This window comes from Miniopterus natalensis, chromosome 1 (assembly GCF_054644295.1).
Source record: "Miniopterus natalensis isolate mMinNat1 chromosome 1, mMinNat1.hap1, whole genome shotgun sequence".
Classification (NCBI taxonomy): Eukaryota; Metazoa; Chordata; class Mammalia; order Chiroptera; family Miniopteridae; genus Miniopterus; species Miniopterus natalensis.
The window spans coordinates 30,878,659-30,894,597 of record NC_142081.1 but is presented as its reverse complement, the minus strand read 5'-3'; the positions used below and the strand labels follow the sequence as shown (position 1 = coordinate 30,894,597).

The 15,939-nt window shown below is 35.2% G+C and overlaps 1 protein-coding gene across 4 annotated transcripts in view; it reads left to right on the top strand.

The window, feature by feature from the left end:
* The window catches only part of PCNX4 (pecanex 4), a 31,126-nt gene extending 18,272 nt beyond the window's left edge, over window positions 1-12,854 (top strand). For 3 of the 4 annotated variants that reach the window (XM_016198206.2, XM_016198208.2, XM_016198209.2), the window contains 4 exons: window positions 1,993-2,096; window positions 3,938-4,974; window positions 5,333-5,519; window positions 11,981-12,854. In XM_016198206.2, the coding sequence (XP_016053692.2) occupies window positions 1,993-2,096; window positions 3,938-4,974; window positions 5,333-5,519; window positions 11,981-12,232 (1,580 nt within the window). In that variant the 3' untranslated portion in view covers window positions 12,233-12,854. Of the gene's footprint in view, window positions 1-1,992; window positions 2,097-3,937; window positions 4,975-5,332; window positions 5,520-8,775; window positions 9,054-11,980 lie in introns of those variants that run through there. The other variant, XM_087820091.1, reaches the window with a different exon arrangement.
* The last annotated feature ends 3,085 nt before the right edge of the window (window positions 12,855-15,939 follow it).

The following is a 15,939-nucleotide window of genomic DNA, read 5'->3' as shown; positions in this document are numbered from 1 at the left end:
CCTCTAAAGGTATACTGGTTGGTTTTAGATAAGATGTAAGCTGATGACAACAGTGTATTATCACCTGCCATAGGCCTTAGCCCCAGATATGAGCAATGACTTCTTAGCAAACTGATGCCAGTCAGAGTAGCAGTTAAAATTAGAATATGAATGAAATGTTTACTTGGGTTGAGCTTTTCTTTAACTATGGTTATGTTCGATAATTTAGAAAAACCTTTATCTTTGTAGTACAAATTTTTTGTGAATAATTATTTTCCTTTTATAGGAAATATTTTATACTTTTATCCAGTTCCAATTAATTTTTATTATGCAGTGCTGTGCCACTTTAAAATACCTGTAAGATTAATCTCACATCTGAAGTGATAAATACCTTGGTAATAAAGTAGAAATTATACTTCATTAGCAAATCAATTACACTCCGCCAAGAAGTGTGTTATAAAGTATTTCCTGGAAAATAATGAGGTAACATTTCACACACATCTGATTGGCAAAAATGTAAAAAGTCTGACATTAGCAAGTATTGGCCAGTGTATGGGGAACAGAAACTCTCAAACTCTCCTAGAAGGAAATGTGTCAATTTATACAGTCACCTTGAAGAATAAACTTATAGTCTGTAGTAAAGATGTACATATCCCATCACCTAGTGATAGCAGTTTTAGGGTCCGTGATCCAGTGATTCCAATTCTAGAGAAACTCTTACACATCTGTTTTGGGGTCCTCATGACCATTCCTGGCTTTGATGGTTTGCTAGGAGGGCTCACAAGGTTCAGCATATAGTTGTATTAAGATATTTTATAGCTAAAGGATGGATGCATAGCATAATCAGCAAAGGGAAAAGTCACATGGGCTAAAAGAGACTAGATGCAAACTTCCAGGTGTCCTCCCCCAGTGTAGTCACACAGGATGTGCTTAATTCCCCAGCAATATGTTGTGACAATGTGTGATATGTTGACTAATAGAGAAGCTTATTTGAGACTCAGTGCCAAGGGCTATTATTGGGGCTGGTCATGAGGCACCCTCTCTGCCTAACACATACCAAAATTCCAGACTCCCCAAAGGAAAGCTAACTATATTGTTTGCACTGAAATACAAGTTCCCAGATGCCAATCAAGTGCCAACGTTATAAGCAGGCCTTTCAAAGCATATCGTTCTGTTATGTTAACTCTTTCCTGCACAACACCTTTTACAAGCAGACTTCCACAAAGATAATTTCTAAAGCATTATTAAAATAGTGAAAGACTGGAAGCATCTGACATGTTTTTTAAATGGGAAGTAAATATTCAAATTCATCTGTATTCATAGAGTGATTTCTCAGTACAGTTACAGTGAATGACTTTGAGCTGTTTGCAGCTGACATGGGCAAATCTCAGACATAATGTTCAGAGAAAAACTAAGTTTTAAAAGCATTTGTACAGTGTGGTAGGTAGCATTTCATGTAAATTTTAATCCCACAAAACTTTTTTAAATTTATTGATTTTTCAGAGAGAGAAAACATCAATTTGTTGTTCTATTTATATATTCATTGGTTGATGCTTGTATGTGCCCTGACCAAGGATTGAACCCACAACCTTGGCATATCAGGACAACGCACTAACCCACTGAGCTTCCTGGCCAGGGCCCCAAGAAACACTTTTTATGCATGTGTATAAAAATATCCACAATGTTTTAAATCATTAATGTGAAGTTGGCTTTTATATACAGTATTTAATACTTTTCCTAATATATTTAACATGTAGTTAGGATTTTATGTAGCAGGTTCTAATTTATTGTTTTCTGGAAACCATATCCTTGACTTTTTATGAATTATCACCTGTAGAGAGCTTAATTTAATGCCTCATGATATGCAATGAATAGTTATTTCTATTTTTGATGTAAAGAGAGGGTCAAAAGAGTTGTGAATTAGTTGAAAATGTGTTATCAATTTTGAAGATTCATGTGGAAAAATAAAACGAGCTTAAACAATTACTTTTCTTTTCTTCGAATTTCTTTTAGGTCTCCTCTTACCTGGTTCTCATTATTTGGGCCGTTTTCAGGATCGTTTAATATGGATAATGATTCTAGAACGTGGCTATACTTACTGCTGTATTAACATTAAGGTCAGTATGCATTTGAAACCTCTCTAGTACTATTTTTATAGTACATGTGTAAAGTTTTACCTGTTATGTATGCATCAAACACTGAATAGCTCAATTTGAAAGAGTATTTTTTAGTTACCTGTGAAAACACTTAGGGGTTTGTAAAGTATATTCTAGTACGCACATATTGATAGACAGATTAGTATTGATTATGTAATAGAGCATAGTAACAAAATATACTTTCCCTCTTTTCATCTAGTTCTGTTCTTTTTATCCCAATCTAGCTGAGCATCTCAAAAGTATGACTCAGTAATATTTTTTCACACCTCCATCATATAAGCATTCTCAATTTAACAAAAACCTTTTGACCCCACTGCTCCTGCCTTCTACACCATTTTTCTCCTTCCTTTTAGAGCAGAATGCCGCCTTAGAGTTGCTTATGAAACCTAATAATGCTTTATAATAATAAATCATGTGGGTCCTTTCATTGATCTTTTGTGCTCCGTGACATGTTGTATAGACATACCTTTCGGTGGCAATCTCTTTTTCTTTTTCAGTGTTTTTGGACACGAGCTTGTTTATCATCTACTAACATTTATATAGCACTAGAGTTTACAAAGCACTTTCATTACTTTAATCTTCACATCCCAATGTGCTAGGATTATTTTTCTTTGAAAAAGAAGGAAAAGGAATCTCAGAGAGATTAAGTGCCCTTCTCAGGATTGTGTACTGGCATCTAGTAGAGCCATGATGTAAAAAGAGGTTCCGATGGCCCTGGCTGGTGTGGCTCGTGGCATTGTCCTGTGCACATGCCCAGTTGCGGGAGGTGTACAGAAGGCAGCCGATAGATGTTATGCTCTCTCATTGATGTTTCTCTTTTCCCTTCCTCTCTAATTAAAAAAAAAAAAAAAATCAATGAACTATTCTTAAAAAGAAAAGGTTCTGATGTCACATTTCATGTCTTCTCGCTGGATCATAATAGAACCTGACAGAATTACCTTTTATTAAAGACACTGATAGTTTTGTAAAAATGTATAAATAAATAAACAATAATAATAATAGTAAACAGGGACCTGGTACATCCTCTTCAAGTGATTCCTTCCAGGGCAGTAATCCAAATGTGTTTAAAATTCATATAAGAATGTATTCATAATATTCATTCTTTCAACCTTTGTTTCATACTTCCTGTGTGCCAGGTACTGGTTTAGGCACTGCAGATGTAGTAGTAACCAAAATGTAGCTGCTTTATGAAGTTGACATTATAGTGGGAGGAGACAGATAATAATAATCAAAACAATAATCAAATACATAAATCAATAATCAAATACATAAATCAATAATCAAATACATAAATCTGTATTATTATTATTATAGTATAGTAAAACAAACAAACATGAGAACTGTTAAATAAATTATGGCATATCCATAGAATAATGCTCTCATATAAAGTGGGATGGGAAGGATTCAAAACTGCTGTGCATATTATGTAATTCCAGTTTTATTTTTATTCCTCCAAAAGTTCTTCTAACTTAAAAAAGTTTTGAATAAGTGTGATTCAACCTTGACTACAGATACAGTCTTTAAAAATTACAATCATATTCAATAAAATTATTTTGTTAATTTCTAGTGGAATTTCTATAATTTCTTTTGAAATAGTGGTATTACTTTTTATCTCTGTATCCAACATCAGATAGCTTAAGTACCATTAAATCTGAGTAAAGGTGTAGCTCTTGAGGTAAAGAAAATATTTACATTTTTTAGTATTTTAATTTTGAGAAATCCATGAGCATTTACAAAACGAGTTGCTTTTCTCTGTGTAATAAGTAAACATAAACTTGAGTACTTTTTAATTTCCTCCTTAGGGGTTAGAATTGCAAGAGACATCATGTCACACTGCTGAAGCTCGACGAGTTGACGAAGTTTTTGAAGGTGCCTTTGTACAAGAAGAATCTACAAAAATGTGTTCTATTAATGGACACTTTGGAAGTATCCTAACACCCTGTACTGTTTTGCCCGTGAAACTCTATTCTGATGCCAGGAATGTCCTCTCTGGCATAATAGATTCTCATGATAACTTAAGAGAATTTAAAGGTGACCTTGTTAAAGTACTTGTGTGGATACTTATTCAGTACTGCTCCAGAAGATCCAGCATGCAGGAAAATGTTCACAAAACTGAAAGTAAAGGGAACGCATCTCTAATAATCCTGCCCAGTTTGAATACTTCACCACAAACCAAATCCCCAGAAGACACAGTTAGTTTATATTCAGAAACTTTAGATGACTGGTCTGATGATGTTTGGGGTGATGAGCCAACTACCAAAAAAGGAAAGGATGAAAAAGATCAAGTAAAAGTTTTGCAAAGTATAAATTTGCCTCTTCCAGGATCAGTAGAATCACACATGGTTGGTGATCATTCTGTAGGCAAAGTTCCTGAAAATAGTCTTTACAAAGCAGTTATATTGGGATACCCTGCTGCTGACAAAGGAAAACAAGAAGACGTGGCGTATATTCCTCTCATGGAGTTCAGTTGTTTTCATTCTCACCTATTAAGCTTACCTAAAGAGTGGACTTCTAACTGTTTGCCTAACTCCAGAATGAGGGAGATGAGCTTACTGTTTCCAGGAGACTGGTACCAGTTTGTCTTAAGGCAGCTGGAATGTTTTCCTTCAGAAGACAATGTCCCAAATGTACTGGAAGAAATTGCAAAGGACAGAGTTTTAAGAGACTTTTATGTTCATGCAGTAATGACTTGTTACTTTAGTTTACTTGGAGTAGACAATATGGATCCTACTCCTGGTCATATATTGAGAGTTTACAGTGGTGTTTTGCCATGGTCTGTTGCCCTGGATTGGCTGACTGAAAAGCCAGAACTGTTCCAGCTGACACTGAAAGCTTTCAGGTAATTCACTTTGATTATATACATGTTGTTACAGTGGCAGGAATATGTTGAGAATTTTCATAACCTAGAAGGAGATAAACCTTCATTTCTAATTTTAAAAATAATCACTCATAAAAATGAAAAAATTGCTTAGTATGTGTTGTGATTGTATCAGGAGTACACTTTATTTATACCTCTTTTTGTTTTCTTTGTGTGGGGAACTTACTTTTCATTTGGATTTCTTCACTTTAATTCCCATCATATCTCCCTTTCTATCTGAAATATGTATCATTTCAGTTTAATGTCTTAAAAATATTAATTGAACAAAATCTATTTCATTTATAAAGTTGATAAAAAATTCTTTTTCTCTATTCTTTAGATATACACTGAAACTAATGATTGATAAAGCAAGTTTAGGTCCAATAGAAGACTTTAAAGAGCTAACTAACTACCTTGAAGAATATGAAAATGACTGGTACATTGGTTTGGTATCTGATGAAAAGTGGAAGGAAGCAGTTTTACAAGAAAAACCATATTTGTTTTCTCTGGGATATGATCCTAATATGGTAAGGTTAAAAATGAGTTTTTAAATATTTTCATATATTACCTTAATGAATGGAAATGAGTTATAAAGTATTTGAACTAAGTGATAGCGATATGACATGCTACATATTAATTATAGTTTCAAGGCATTTATAATCATGACTTTATGGCCAACATAGACTAATCTTAAAATGACTGATTAGTTATTATTACAAATTTAATAAGAACCAATTAAAAATGTTGTGTAGTTGTTGTATAATAACTGATTTATAGGATAGTCAAGTAAATGTAATTTGCTATAGCATATTTGACTGAAAGAATTGTATCTTTATGCTAAATTCAAGTGTAGGAATTACCACTTTGGATTTGACTCCTAGAAGAAATTAATTTGTAAGTGGCAAACTATTTATTTTGCTGACATTTATACTTTATTTGAAGCATATCTGACCTGTGAAAATTAAGAAAGATTTGGTACTTGTTCTCATTGCATTTAAAATGTCATTGAGTATGCACAGTATAAAAGATCCAATGTTATGAGCTTATTAGGGGTTCCATGTCTAGCATTAGAGCCTAAGAAGCTCTGCAGATGTGCAGTTGCCAGTTGGAGGCAGGACTTCAGCGTTTCTCATCTGACTCTCAGCTACCTGCTTTGAGGCTAGGTTCTGGGCCTGTATAGTCAAGATACGAGAACTCCTTTCTGGATAACCCAAGTTACTGGATGGAGGCTTTAACCTGAACATGGTGCCTCTGAGAATATGAGGGCCCTAATCACCCTTGCATAGGGTACAGGTTCCACACTGGGAGAGGCAAGACAAGGTTACTTGTTCCCCTTAGGTTACTGCTCCTCCTCTACCAAGCACTTATCTCCTAAAGCAGAGGTGTCACTCAGAGAGAAACACATCATTGTCTCCCCTTCAGATTCAGAGCTCTGCCTTGGAGATTTTGTGCAAAGAGAGAAGGAAACTATTAACAAAAAGCAAAAAAACAAATCTCTTCCCAAAGGAGCCAACATCATTTGCAAAACAGTGTGGACACATTGAAGCCTAAGATTCTCTCAAAAGCTATGGAGGTTGTGGTGAAAAGTAATTAAGAGGCAGTTGTAAATTCATTCACGATATAAGCTAAACTGTAGGCTGGGTAGATTAACAGAGAGAACCTGGAAAGAAACAGCAAAGAAGAGCCTTCCTGGGGTTAGAACAAATCTCAAACATTGATCTCCAAAGCTATTCTTTCAAAGGAGCCAAATTGGATCAGTCTATGGCGCAATTTATGCCCCAGGTTACTGTTGAAAATGTAGAACAATCAGTGGCATTTAACAGCTAGGTGTGAACACTTAACAAAAAGAGCCCTGCCAAAACCACTGCTATCCCATGGTAACAGCATTCACAAGGCTGCTCTACCCAGGGAGCAATAGCAAAGACTTAGCACTTATCAGGGAGGTAGGGATTAATTTACTAAAGTCATCCAACAACTCACTAAACTAATAAGCAAATAACAATAACAAGCCCTGTAGTAGGGGAAGGAGAGGATCAGTACCCAGAATTGCTATAGTGTTATCTAAAATGTCCAGCTTTCAACAAAAATTATGAGACATGAAAAGAAACAGGAAAGTCTGACCCATATACCAGGAAGAAGAAAAAGACAACAGAAATTGCCTGTGTGAGTGACCAGATGTCAGATTTAACAGAGATTTCAAAGTAGTCATAAATATGTTCAAAAGACTAAAGGAAACCATGCTTTAAAAAATCAAAGTGTGCAACAAAATGGGTATACAAGGAATATACTTCAACATATTAAAGGCCTTATATGACAAGTCCACAGCTAACAACATGCTCAACAGTAAGAAGCTGAAAGCTTTTCCTCTTAGATTAGTAACAAGACAGGATGCCTATTCTTGTCACTTTTATTCCAATATGGTATTGGTAGTCTTAGCCAGAGCAATTGGGCAAGAAAAAGAAATAAAAGGCATCAAAATCAGAAAAAAGTAAAGCTGTCACTAATTGTAGGTGACATGATATTATATACAGAAAACCGTAAAGACTCCACCAAACTAATTCAGTAAAGTGGTGGGATACAAAATTAATATATAAAAATCCATTGTATTTCTATACACTAATAATGAACTATCATAAAGAGAAATTAAGAAAACAATCCCATTTACAGTTGCAACACAAAGAATAAAATACCTAGGAATAAATTTAACCAAGGAGGTGAAAGATGTGTACACTGAAAAATCTTTAAGACGTTGGTGAAAGAATTTGAAGAAGACAAAAATAAATGGAAAAACAGTCCATGCTCATGGATTAGAAGAATTGATATTGTTAAAATGTTCATACTACCCAAAGCAGTCTACAGACTCAATGCAGTCCCTGTCAGATTTTGAATGTCAGTTTTCACAGAAATAGACAAACAACCTAAAATTTGTATAAAACCAGAAGAGATGCAAATAGCCAAAGCAATCTTGAGAAAGAACAAAGCTGGAGGCATCACACTTCCTGATTTCAAACTATATTACAAAGCCATAGTAATCAAAAACAATATGGTTTGACATATAAACAGACATATAAATCAATAGAACAGAATAGAAAGCCCAGAAATAAACCCATGTATATATGGTCAATTAATTTACAACAGAGGAGCCAAGAATATACAGTTGAAAAAGGGCAGTCTCTTCAGTAATCGGTGCTGGAAAAACTGGACAGCCACATGCACATAAACTAATTCAAAATGTATTAAAGATCTGAACATAAGACCTGAAACCATAAAACTCCTAGAAGAAAACATAGACAGTAAACTCCTTGACATCAGTCTTGGAGATGATTTTTTGGCTAGGACACCAAATATATAAAGAACTCATACAACTCAATAGCAAAAAATGATCCAGTTAAAAAGCAGGATCTGAATAGACATTTTTCAAAGAAGATATACAACTGGCCAACAGATGCATGAAAAGGTGCTCACCATCACTTATCAGGGAAATGCAAATCAAAACCACAGTGAGTAATTACCTTATACCTGTTAGAATGGCTGTTATCAAAATGAGAATTAAAAGTGTTGGTGAGGATTTGGAGAAAATGGAGCCTTTGTACACTATTGGTGGGAATGTAAATTGGTGCAGCAACTACTGGAACACAGTATGGAAGTTCCTCAAAAAACTAAAACTAGAGTAACCATATGACCCAGCAATTCCACTTCTGGGTATTTATCTAAAAGATATGAAAACACTAACTTGAAAAGATATATGAATCTCTGTTTTCACTTCAACATTATTTACAATAGCCAAGATGTGGACGGCAGCCTAAGTGTCCATTGATGATGAACGGAAAAAGAAAATGCAGTGTGTGTGCGGGAATATTATTGTGTCATGAAAAAGAAGGAAATCCTGCCATTTACAACAGCATGGATGGACTTTGAGGGCATTATGCTAAGTGTAATAAGTCAGACAGAGCAATGCAAATAACATAATAATCTTACATGTGGAATCTAAAAATTTTTTTAAAAACCTCATAGATACAGAGAATATATTGATAGTTGCCAGAGGCAGGGGTTGGGGGTGGTGGTGAAATAGGTGAATGTGTTCAAAAGGTATAAGCTTCCGGTTACAAAATAAGTTTTGGGAATGTATTGTACAACATGGTAACTATAGTTAATAATTATTAGTGCCCTGGCTGGTGTGGCTAAGTGGTTAGAGAGTTGGCTCGTGCACTGAAGGGTTGCAGGTTCAACTCCTGGTCAAGGGAATGTATTTGGGTTGTGGGTTCACTCCCCGCCCCCAGTTGGGGCATGTGCGGGGAAGCAACCAACCAATGTGTCTCTCTCACATCAGTGTATTCTCTCACTCTCTTTCCTCCTACTCCTCCCTCCTTCCCTTCCACTCTCTCTGAAAAGCAATGGAAAAAATATCCTCAGGTGAGGAAAACAAAAAAAGAATTATTGTTATTAGTTAATACTGCATTGTATATTTGAAAGTTGCTAAGACAATAGATCTTAAAAGTTCTCATGACAAGATGAAACAAAAATGTTTAACTATGTGTGATGGATGTTAACTAGACTTACTGTGATCATTTCACAATATACAGATATCGAATCATTATGTTGTAGACCTGAAACTAATATAATATTATATGTCAACTTTATCTCAATTTTTTAAAAAGAAGTAGCCCAGCCAGCATGGCTCAGTGGTTGAGCATCAACCTATGATCTAGGAGATCTCGGTTCTCAGCCAGCATGGCTCAGTGGTTGAGCATCAACCTATGATCTAGGAGATCTCGGTTCAGTTCCCAGTTGGGGCACATGCCTGGGTTGTGGGCTCAATCCCCAGTCGGGGGTGTGCAGGAGGCAGCCAATCAGTGACTCTCTCATCACTGATGTTTTTCTCTCTCTCTCTCCCTTCCTCTCTCTGAAATCAATAAAGGCATATTTTTAAAAAGAAGTAAAGGAAGGTATGTTGACAATCTCACATCACATAGAGTAAGACTATCAACAGAGATAGAAATCATTTGTAAAAAAAAAGAACCAAATGACAAATTCACTAGAGAGCCGACAATAGATTTGAATTGGTGGAAGAATTAATGAACTTGAATATTCTACATCAATAGAGATATGCAATCCAAACATGAGAGAAAAAAGAATGAATGAAAAGAGCCTTACAGAAATGTGGGACACCATTAACTGCTGAACATACACATAAGAGGATACCAGAAGGAGAGGAGAGAAAGAAAGGAGCAGAAAAAATTATTTGAAGAGGTAATAGCCAAAAACTTCCCAAATCTATTGAAAAACATTAAACATCCAGGAAGCTCAGCAAACTTCAAGTAGATACCAGTCATTGTATTTAGGGCCCACCTGAGATCTTTTAACTTAATTACATCTGCAAGGAACCATTCCAAATAGGGTCACAGTCATAGGTGCCATGGGATAGGATTGGGATATATCTTCTTTGAAATATGCTGTTCAACCAACTGTAGACCCTTACTTCATACTATATGCATTTATGAACTCAAAATGGCATAAAGACCCAAATGTAAGAGCTAACACCATAGAAATCTTAGAAGAAAGCAAAGGAGGAAATCTTCACAAACTTGGCAGTGGATTCTTGGATATTAATGCCAAAAACATGAGAAGCAAAAGAAAAAATAAATAGGACTTCAGTAGTAAAAACATTTGTGCTTCAAAGGACACCTTCAGAAAGTAAAAAGACAATTCACAGAATGGAAGAAAAATTTGCATATATCTGATAAGGGACCTATTACTGGTATATATAAAGAACTCTTACAACTCAATAATAAAATGACAGATCACCCAGTTTTAAAATGAACAAAAGATCTGTATAGACATTTCTCCAAAGGAGATATACAAATGGGGTAATAAGCACATAAAAAGATGTTCAACATCTTTCATCAGCAAGGAAACCCAAATCAAAATCACAATGAAACACCACTTCATACACACTAGCATGGCTAAAAGGAAAAGGAAAAAAAAATCAGAGAATAAATGTTGGAAGATATGGAGAAATTGGAACTCTAATACAATGGTGGCAGAAATGAGGCAACCACTTTGAAAAACCTGAGTTTCTCAAACGATTGAACAAAGAATTGCCATCTGACCCAGTTATAACACTCCTAGGTGTATACCCAAGAGAAATGAAAACATAGATACAAATAAAAACTTGTACATGGATGTTGATAGCAGGGTTATTCATAATTGCCAAAGATGGAAATAACCTGTTCATCAACTGATGAATACACAAACTGTGGTATATTCATGCAATGGAATATTATTCAGCCATAAAGGAATGAAGTACTTACATGCTCAACATGAATGAACCTTGAAAACATTGTCCTAAGTTAAAGACACCAGTCACAAAAAAACACATATGAAAATTCATATGAAATTTCCAGAATAGGCAAATTTATGGAGTTAGAAAGTACTTTAATGGTTCTTAGGACTAGGGGAATGAAGAGATAGCAGGGTAATAGTGAGAGTACAAGGTTTCTTTTTGAGGTCATGAAAATGTTCTAAAATTGGTGATAATTGTACATATCTGAATATATTTTAAAAACTGTTGAATTGTATATGCTTTACATGAGTAAATTGTATGGACTGTGAATTATATCTTAGTGAAGCTGTTTTTTAGAAAGAGCCTATTGTGTGATTGTCCACTGACTAGTATTTATGACTTACGCGTTGCTGAGGCCAGATGGGATGAAGGAATAGAGAAGGAAAGAGAAGTAGTGAGATTCTGCTATTCTGTTCATTGAGTGAAATGGCTGTCAGGGAATTTTCTCTCTCATACTTATTCACATAATTACCAAATAGAGTTGACTCCTAATTCTGAAGACAAGCAACTCCTGTGTGTACAATTTAATACAACACTTTTTAAGTTTGCCTCAATACAATGGACTTTTTTTCTAAGTTTATAAATAAAATATAAAGGCCTGAATATAATCTTTTTTTTCTCCCCCACCCCTTTTATACTTTAAAGGGAGTTTACACTGGGAGAGTACTTACCCTTCAAGAATTATTGATACAAGTTGGGAAGTTAAATGCTGAAGCCGTTAGAGGTCAGTGGGCCAATCTTTCATGGGAATTGCTTTATGCCACAAATGACGACGAGGAACGTTATAGTATACAAGCTCATCCACTACTTCTTAGAAACCTTACAGTACAAGCAGCTGATCCTCCCCTGGGATATCCAATTTATTCTTCAAATCCTCTCCATATACATTTGTATTAGAGCTCATATTTACTTGTAAATGTCATCAGATGAGATGTCTTTATTTTTTTCATTCTAGAAGAGTAATGATTTTTTAAACTTCGCTGACTTTTCCTCTCTCCTCCCACAAGTCAGATGCCTGGAAAAGCTAAGCTCTATAAAGTTGGTTCTCTTACCTATCCTAATGGTTTAAAAAAAAAAAAAACACAAAAAACCTTATGTCTAACATAAAAGTTACAACTTTTGGCCAATATTTGTGCCCAATGGATTGTGGTAGGCTTTGTTAAATATAAAACGTATGTAAGATTAGAGAATGGATTTTTAATGCTTTCTTAAATGTGTGATAGGTGATATGACTTGCAAAAGTCAACAACTGTGTAATTTTTACATACTTAAGAGATACATATCAGTGTTTTAAGTAATGATAGTGGATGTTGTTAAAGGCTACATAATGTATACATATATTTGAAATACAATTAAATTTTATAATATTTTCAAACTTTGTGCTGTTTCATTTTAATATTTAACATGGTCTGAAGGTCTGAATGTTTCATGTAATTATTTTCTTTTCATATACTTCAATTCAGAAACCTTAAAAGTGTTTAATAAAATCTCTCCCAATAAAATCTTTTTCTTCCAAGTATCCTCTTGATGCAGTTTGAATCTTCGTAATCCCGAAAACTGGGTTAAGGTAACTCTAGATTACTAGCCATTTGTACCTAGCCACTACCCAGAGCAAATGTAAATCTCTGGACTGAACTTCCAAGTTTTTTTACAATTTTTCATATTTAATATTGGGCAATCTAAAATAAAGTACCTGAGGAGATAAGACAACATGATCAACACCCAAGAGAAGCGATAGACAATATGAACAGACCCATAGGGCATCCAGATAATGAGTTTTTAAGCACAGGCTTGAAAATTACTATGTTTGGTACATATAAAGATATAAAACACAAGATTGAAAGTTTCAGCAGAGAATTAGAAACTATACAGAAGAACTGACAAGTCTCAGACTGAAAAATATATTAATCACGCTTAAGAACTCAGTGAATATATTTGATAGAAATGACACAGCTAAAGTAAGAGTTAGTGAACTAGAAGTTAAGTCAGAAGTAAATATCTGATATAAAACATGACACAAAAGAATGGAAAGTACAATGAGAGGATAAGACACACAGTGTTACCATGAGATGTAACGTACAAGTAACTGAAATTCCAGGAGAGGGGGGAGAATCTGGTAGAAGCAACATTTGAGGAGATAATGGCTGAAAATTTATCAAATTGTTAAGAGCCATCAATCCCTGCAAGACCTAAGCATAATAAATAAAACCACACCCCAATACATCTTAAGAGAAAAGTATATAAAAAGGAAATCATAAAAGCAGCCAGAAAGACACAACTTCTCAATAGAATGTGTGGAAACCAGAAATCAGTGGAATATCTTAAATTTGCTAAAAGACAGGAACTGCAAACAGAATCTATACTCAGCCTTTCCCCCAAAACTCTTTTAGAATGGAGATAAAGACACTTTCAAACAGGACCTGCAGCAGCAGATTCTCATAAAAGGAAACAAGTATATTTTCAGACAGGAGGAAAATGATTCTGAAGTAGCTCAGGGATACAAGGAGTGGACAATATTTTTTTAAAAGTATACGGTTAAATCTATATTAATAGTCACAATATAAAATAATTTTGGAGGTTAAAATGTTTAAATACATGACAATAACAGCATAAAAGCTGATGCAGAAATTAACAAAGTTAAAGAGTTCTAGCTCCTTGTATTATCCAGAAAGAATTTTAAAGTACCAACTAACTTAGACTTGACTGTCACCTATAGAATAACCACTAAAATAGAAAATAAAAATAAGTGTATAACTACTAAGCTAACCAAGGAGGAAAGTATAATAAAGCAAAAAGAGAAAGATAAAACTTACCAAATTGTACATTTTAATTTAGTGCAGTTTATTGTACATCAATTATACTTCAGTAGTTAAAAATAATAGAATGTTTATTAAATCTGCCAGTCAATAATTACCTGTGACTAAGGTCTCACAATACTTACTGATCTACACAGCAGTTCAGCAGATTAACCCTAAAGCCACAGCTTCTACTGGTTACTCTTCTACCAACTCACCAGCTGTCCTCTTACACAACCCCATCTGTGCCTCACTTTCAGCACTGGTAGAAGGGAACACACCTTTTCCTTCCTATTTCAAAGGGCCATTGGAGATGATCATTAGGAAATGAGATGTCTGTAAAATAATAAACACTTTCTAAAAAGTCAATATGTGAACACTTGGTTTCACAGTTCTGGACTATCTTTGAGAAAATGAACTTTGACCAAAATCTGCTTTTCCGTCTCAGTCTGCTGACAAAAGAGCCTGAGGATGAGTGAATGTCTATATATGGATATTATGAATTACGTGCTATAGAAAAACACCATACAGATGACTTTCTAAAAATAATTTCTAAATATTTATACCTCTTCTACCATTCTGTGCTAATTTCAGCCTCTGAGTTTTCATTGGTGACATTCTGAAGACAAAGAATGCCTGGTTTACATACGCTCAACAAACCCTAAATGTTGGCAAGCACAATGCCAAGCACTGTAGAGTCAATGACAAGTAAAAAAACTGCCCTGGACCCTGATCTCCTGAAGCCTCTTAGTCTAAAGTCCACCCTTTCAAGGCTAAGTGCAAGTCACAGCTTCTCTACAAAGAGCTTCCACACTAATCTGCAAATCTGAACTGTTTGCACTCACAGCCTGCACCATGCCACATCATGTTATTTTGTAGCATTCTAGAATCGTTCCAATGATCCATCTTTTTGTTTTCACCCCAGGTGTGGTGATTTTTTAATCATAATTTCCATCACTGGTTGTACAAGAGCCCCCTCATTTATTACAATTGATCCCCATCCTACCCCCCCATCCTAAGCAACCATTACGATACATCTAATGTTCACCTTTTCATTGTGTTTTCTTGCAAAATGAGCACTACCTTCTACGCACATAAATTTGTGCGTGTATAAACAGAATTGTGTTCCAGTTCTTTCACTTTCTCCACTCATCACCACGCTTCTAAAACATATCCATGTTGTTTTGTGTGCACTTATTCCATTGCTTTTACTTGCCGTACCCCATGGTGTACCTCCCCCACACATCACCTTCCCCCTTTCCCAAGGCCAGCCACCAGGGTGGCCTCCAACTTCAACAGCTCGTCTAGTTATTTTATGTATGTTACCTTGGCTATAAACTGAACTGCTTATAAAGAACCATGACTTTCTTCTCCTGTTACACCCCCCCCTTTGACAGTAGATAGTTAAGGAGTATTTGTTGATTTTCAATTGTTGCCTATGCATGTTATCTATGAAGGTGCTAAAGATTTAAGTAAAATTAATTTTAGACTAAGGTGTTGCCAATGGGGTTTAATCTTGACTTTACCCCTTACTAGCCCCGTGAGCTTGGGAAAGTAACACCTACTTGCTTTGGGCATCTATAAAGTCGGATACCACCTATCTTAGTGTGCTTTTATGAGGAATAAATGAACTAGCTAATACAAAGCACCTCAGTACAGCAAATGGCATATAATAGGTGTTTAATAAATTATGGCTATGAGTCCTACCTCCCACTTTTAAGTAGTCATTTGTCCCTGTCAATTCTTCTAAGAGAGTGTGAGCACCTTGGTAGCAGGACCATTCAGATATTTCTTTGTATCTGCTCATTA